The 6,000-nt window shown below is 50.0% G+C and overlaps 1 protein-coding gene across 2 annotated transcripts in view; it reads left to right on the forward strand.

Annotated features, from left to right (window-relative positions):
• The window catches only part of KIF4A (kinesin family member 4A), a 307,198-nt gene extending 301,670 nt beyond the window's left edge, over nt 1-5,528 (forward strand). For both annotated transcript variants that reach the window (XM_078640186.1, XM_078640187.1), the window contains one exon: nt 4,624-5,528. In XM_078640186.1, the coding sequence (XP_078496312.1) occupies nt 4,624-4,827 (204 nt within the window). In that variant the 3' untranslated portion in view covers nt 4,828-5,528. The remainder of the gene's footprint in view (nt 1-4,623) is intronic.
• The last annotated feature ends 472 nt before the right edge of the window (nt 5,529-6,000 follow it).

Below are 6,000 nucleotides of genomic sequence, written 5' to 3' on the forward strand. Positions count from 1 at the left end.
TTATTGGTTTATACATGTATAGGTGTATAATTTGTTTAGTACTATGTACTATTTTTTATATATTTACACATGTATGTATTTGGTTGTGTTCCGGGTTCCCGCTCATGGGCGGAGATTATTCAGTGCTTATGACTTTAATGAGTATACCCCTGGAAGAGAACTAGGACTACAGGTAAGTAACTAATCCTTGCCCACTGCCCAGCTCAGGGCAATCCAGTTTTCCTCTCCCGACTCCCTTCCCAGAGAGCTTGGTGGTCCCAGCCTCTACAAAGGGCACATTCCCTTCTACTCCCCAGACAAGGAATTTAAGAAGCTGGATCATCTTGGGAAGTGTATGTTCTCTTACTCCAGCTTGGCACTTTGGTCCGGAAATACTGCATGCCTCTTGGTCAGATACTCCCATTCTAGCTGCGATATGTTCGTGCAAGTGCTGCCTCAGTGCCAGAAGTAGGCCCTGGCCATTCTCTCCCAGGCAGTGGTTGTTGGGACAGACTCAGCCAAAGTCACGATAAGATGTGGGCTGGATACCACAGACTCACTAGTTAGAACGATTGCCACGTCTGGTTAAGAACATCTGGCTTTTGGTGGGATGTTTAGTCCACTTTGCTGGACATGCCCTTTGATGGCGGTCTCCTTTTTGAAGGTAAACCAGACTGCACTTGAGTGCTTTAACGATTGTTGGGCTACAACCAGATACTTGGGCCTTGTGTCCACCCCAGTCTGCTTTTCACTCCTTTCGTTGCTAAGGAAGGGGCATCCCACTGCGTCCAGCCCAGTCACTGGTCCATGCAAGCTGCCCAGTACCTGTGTGGCCGCAGACGTGGGGCCCAGCAACCTTGCAAGTCTGGGAGCCAGTGGGTGGGCCAGTCCACCCTGAATATCCACCCGCGCATTTGCAGCAGCCTCCAAATCCTCCTTGTCTGAGCCTTCAGGGCCATTGATGGCCAGTGGGTGGCAGGATTCTCCATCCGGTTAGGAAGGTTGGTTTTGCAAATAGTCCAAAGGGGCTACTCCCTCCCCTTCGAGATCCACTGTTTCGATCGCATATCTGAGGATCATTTGGCACTTCTCCGCCAGGCAGTCTCTGCTCTCTTGGCCAAGGGAGTTATTGAAGAGGTTCCTGTGCCAAAAGTAGGTTTTGGTTGCTAGTCCCACTACTTCCTGGTGCCCGAGAAGGACAAAAGCCTGCGTCCTACTTTGGGCCCTCAACCGCTTACTCAGGAAGGAGAAGTTCAAAATGTTAACCTTGGCTCTGGTCTTGTCTGCCCTCGACTCTGGAGACTGGATGGTAGCGTTTGACTAGCTAGATGCTTATTTTAACATCCCTGTCTTTCCTGCCCTCCGGCATTACCTACGTTTCACGGTAGGCCCCTAGCACTTTCAGTTTACCATGCTCTCCTTTGGCCTTACCAATGCTCCTTGGGTGGTCACGAAAGTGATGGCGTCAGTCCAGTTTTCCCCTATCTCGGCGTTTGGCTGTTGAAGGCAGGTTTGCCCCAGGCAGTTACCTCCCACCTATGGCGGACCTCCTGCACTCGCTGGGGTTTACTAGAAGTGTGCCGCACTCGCACCCGACTCCCTCAGAATCTTTCATTGGAGATGTTCTGGACACAGTGCCGTTTCGGCCCTATCCTCCTGAGCAGCGAGTCTGGAATATTCGGGTTGATACCAATGTTTCAGCCTCTTTCCCAGGTTTCAGTGAGAATGACCCTGCAGGAGGCCTTGAGGCTGCTGGGCCTCAAGGCCTCCTACATTCTGCTGTTGGATTCAGTCATGTGGCATATGTGGGCTCTGCAGTGGGACCTGAAGTTTCAGTAGGCGCAGCATCAGGGAAATCATTCCAATGTCATCCGGATCTCGGAGGGGACTGCAAGTCAGTTGCAGTGGTAGCTCACAAACTGGGATTGGGTCAGGGGCAGATCCCTCTGCCTTTCCCAACCAAAGTTCACACTGGTAACTGATGCATCACTGCTGGGGCGGGCGGCCACTTTGGAGAGGCGGAGGTCAAGTATGGTAGTGCAGGTGTTCAGACAACACCACTGCCATGTATTACTGCAACAAACTGGGCAGGGTGTGGTCATGGACCTATGTGAAGAGGCTCTTCGCCTTTGGAAATGGCTGGAACACCTGGCAGGTTCCCTGAACGCCAGTGCGGACGAACTCAGCCGCTGGTGCATGATGGATCACAAATGGCGTCTTCACTCCGAGGTGGTGCAAGGTCTTTCATTGGTGGGGAGAACTTTGGTTAGATCTATTCACCCCTGAAAAGAATGCGCAAAGTCAGCAATTCTCCGTGTTGGAGTTTCCACAGCAGCACTCGCTCGGCGACCACTTTCATTGCTAGTGGAATTACAGCATCATGTACACCTTTCCATCTGTAACACTTCTGCCCAGAGTGCTAAAGACCAAGCGTGACTGGGCCCAATCATTCTGGTGCCTCTGGACTGGGCACACAGTGTCTGGTACCTTGAGCTCTTGAGCATGGCCATTATTCCTCCGATCAGACTGCCTCTTCGGGAGGCTCTTCTGTCGTAGCAGCCGCGGGCATGCCTCCACCCGGACCGGTCAGTCTCCACTTCCTTGCGTGGAGATTGAGCGGCGACAGGTGACCGCTTTCGACTTTGTCCTGAAATCTGTCATCTTGGCAGCAAGGTGTCCCTCCACTAAGACGGTATATGCCTGTAGATGGAACACATTTGTGGCGTGGTGCACAGCAAAGGCTGTGGGTCCCCTTTCTGCCCCTCTTTCAGAGGTTCTCCTCTTCCTTCTCTGCTCTGGGCACTCTTAAAGACTATCTTGAAGCTATTTCTGCTTCCTCCGGCTACCAGATCAGCCCCCTTTCTTCAAGTCACCTTTTGTAAACCTATTCTTAAGGGCATTCTTCTTTTTCCTCCATCTCCTTTCGTAATGCCCCAGTGGGACTTGTATCTCGTTTTGACTTATGCGTGTTCCCTTTGAGCCTCTTGACAACTATCCTCTCAAGCTCCTCACCTTAAACTGCTTTTCTGGTCATCACCTCTGCTCGCAGGGTGAGTGAGCTTCAGGCTCTAGCCTTTAATTCCCCTTTCTTCTCACATGCGCTGTTCGTCTACCTTGATCACAAAAGATTTCCGGGTGGATCAGCTTTTTGTTGGCTATGTGGGTGCAAAAGGTCGGGCTGTCCAAAAGCATTTCATCTCCAGATGGGTTTTCCTTTGTATTAAAATCCTTTAATCATTAGCAGCAAGGGAACTTGCAGTAGGGCTGCGTGCTCATTCCACTAGGGCTATGCCAGAAACTACTGCATTGTCATGTGAAGTCCCACTTCTCGACATCTGCTAAGCGGCAAGATGGGCATCAGGGTAATTCTAAGGTAAGGAATCTAAAACTGATGTCTTACAGATACATCATTACTGAAGGTAAGTAATGTATCTACTCTGCCCCACTCTGCGCCACTGCACTCTGTGCCCCGCGCCACTGCACTCTGTGCCCCGCGCCACTGCACTCTGTGCCCCGCGCCACTGCACTCTGTGCCCTGCGCCACTGCACTCTGTGCCCTGCGCCACTGCACTCTGTGCCCTGCGCCACTGCACTCTGCGCCCCGCGCCACTGCACTCTGCGCCCCGCGCCACTGCACTCTGCGCGCCACGGCACTCTGCGCCCGCGCCACTGCGCCCCGCCCCCTCTACTCTGCGCCACTGCGCCCCGCGCCACTGCGCCCCCCCAGGCAGCAATACACCTGCGCGTAGGAAGGTGGTGTCGGTCAACTCCGCAGTCGTCGTGGTTGCCGGGATGACATTAAGGTAGCTACTTGGACGCGGACGTCTGTTTCTTCCGCGCCAGCAAGCGCAGATCCGGAGAGCAGTGCCCCCAGTCACTTTTTGACTTTTTGTCAACTTTTGTCGACATTGTTTTTTTAGTCCGTAGACTCCTGATGCACGAGGGATGCCCGGCTTAAAGGCTTGCGGTTCCTGTAGCTGACTGATAGTCTGTGATGGATCAGCACAACGTGTGCTTCTGTCTAAAGCGCAACCACAACCCCAAGCGCGACGAGGGATGCAGATAATGTGGCTCTGCGTGCCGAAGGGCAGACTCGGGGCTTCCCTCCCTTCCCGGGACCCGGAGCAACACCTGCACAGCTTCGTTAGTCTTTCGAAGCGATGGATGCCATCTTTGGACAGCCCAACTCCGCTGGCATGCCGTTGGGCCCCACGGACTCTGGGGGCCCCCGGCCTTCGACGCTTGCGGCTTTGGCACCGCTGGGCCCCCTTGGATCCAGGCCTTGATCCGGATCGGTGCCAATCAACCTTGTGACACCTCCCCCAGCGCCACACACTACTCCACGACAATTCTATGCCCTTCACTCTACAAAAATACACCACTCTATCACACTCCATGCCACTTCTTTACCCCACTAACTTTTGCCCATGATGAATAGCAGCCACTCTGGTGTACAACTTTGCTAAAACCTTGGCAAGACCAATAGCTCTTGAATAGGTGAGACCTATTGGCTTGGTAAATGTTTCTCTCTGCCTCGAATACCTCATCTAATAAACATAATTACTTATGAGCAAAGTAGATACTGGTATGTAGTGCTCTGTGAGAAAATATTACTTGTTTTGTAACCTTCCTTATTTCTTGCAGGTACTGAGTGACATCAGCGACATTGGTCAAGTGGCGTCTATCAAACTGCAGAGAAGAGCGAACCCTACCATCAAGGTGGTCCCGGAAACTCCGCCAGATGCTCAGGAGAATCTCAACCATTCAATTCTGAAGAGGAAAAAGAAAGTTTTAGGAAGCAACAGCAGTTTCTTTGCTGGGTGCACGCCAATCAAAGAGGATGAATGACCCTCAATGCCCCTTTCTAAGCCTCCGAGGCGTAGCAAAGAGAACTGCCTTCATGTAAAGGTTGCGGGCTACATGGTCCTGGCTGCCCCAACACGAACTAGCATTTAAATTGATTGATGTCAGTGTTTTAGTCAACCTTTTACTTGAACTCTTAAAAATGAAATTAAATGGCTTTTGCCAGGGATTCTTAATTGGAGGGTGTGAAAACCCTCAAATCTTCAGCTGCCGTCTGTCTTGGTTGAAATTGTATATATTTGTGTGTTTGTCTGCGCTGGACGTTTGCTAAGCAACAGCTCTGGTTGGTCTTGGAAGCACAATTGAAGAGTCCTGGTCAAGTCTGCCTAACACAGGATTCCCATCCTGTGACAGCCTCCTATGGAAGGTGCTTCTGAGATTTCACAATGTCTACAAGATGCAAAGCACTAACATTGTGCACCCGCCCTTACTTTGGGTTGGCAGATCTACTGAAACGCATTCACTGCCCTGTGGAGCCTGGTGCGATCAAGTCTTGCAACACAAAGGAGCATGCTCGGGTGTTCCGAAACTTCTTGAATCTGTTGCAGTTAAAAAAAAATATATTTTAATCTGAAGCTGCAAAGCAAAAAAATAATCAAGGTAGTAGCCTTTTGTATGTTTTTTAAAGTCTTGTTTTTATGTGTATTAATGTTATCTAACTTTAACAATAAACATTTAGCCTAAAAGTCGACTTTGCAAGATTTTGTTTTGTTTAGGAAAGTCTTTGGTAGAGCAGAAATGGGTTGACAGTCGTTCTCAAGCTATTTGCAGATTGCTCACTGTAGTAGCTGGCTTAGTATATGGTGCACATTTAAGTGATGCACCTTGCATTAATCCGCGCAACACTTGTGGTGATTTTTGTGTATTTTGAGAACCATGGATAAGCTCTCTAAGCAGTAGCTATGGAGTGCAGCCTTCAGGCTTATCTTGAAGGAGTGTTAAGCAGCTTGTTTTACCATATCTAATCATGTAGCTTAGGTTAAAACTAAAATGAACCACTCAGTGTTTATATAAAAATGCCTCCATTTGTTACACAACACTCGCTCATACATGATATCAACACAAATACACGATACTCAAATTGCAATAAGGTAAGCAGCACAATTATACAGTGGTGTCCAGGGGCAGACCAAATGATATATTAAATTGTAATGCGAA

The sequence above is a fragment of the Lissotriton helveticus genome, chromosome 4_2 (assembly GCF_964261635.1).
Source record: "Lissotriton helveticus chromosome 4_2, aLisHel1.1, whole genome shotgun sequence".
Classification (NCBI taxonomy): Eukaryota; Metazoa; Chordata; class Amphibia; order Caudata; family Salamandridae; genus Lissotriton; species Lissotriton helveticus.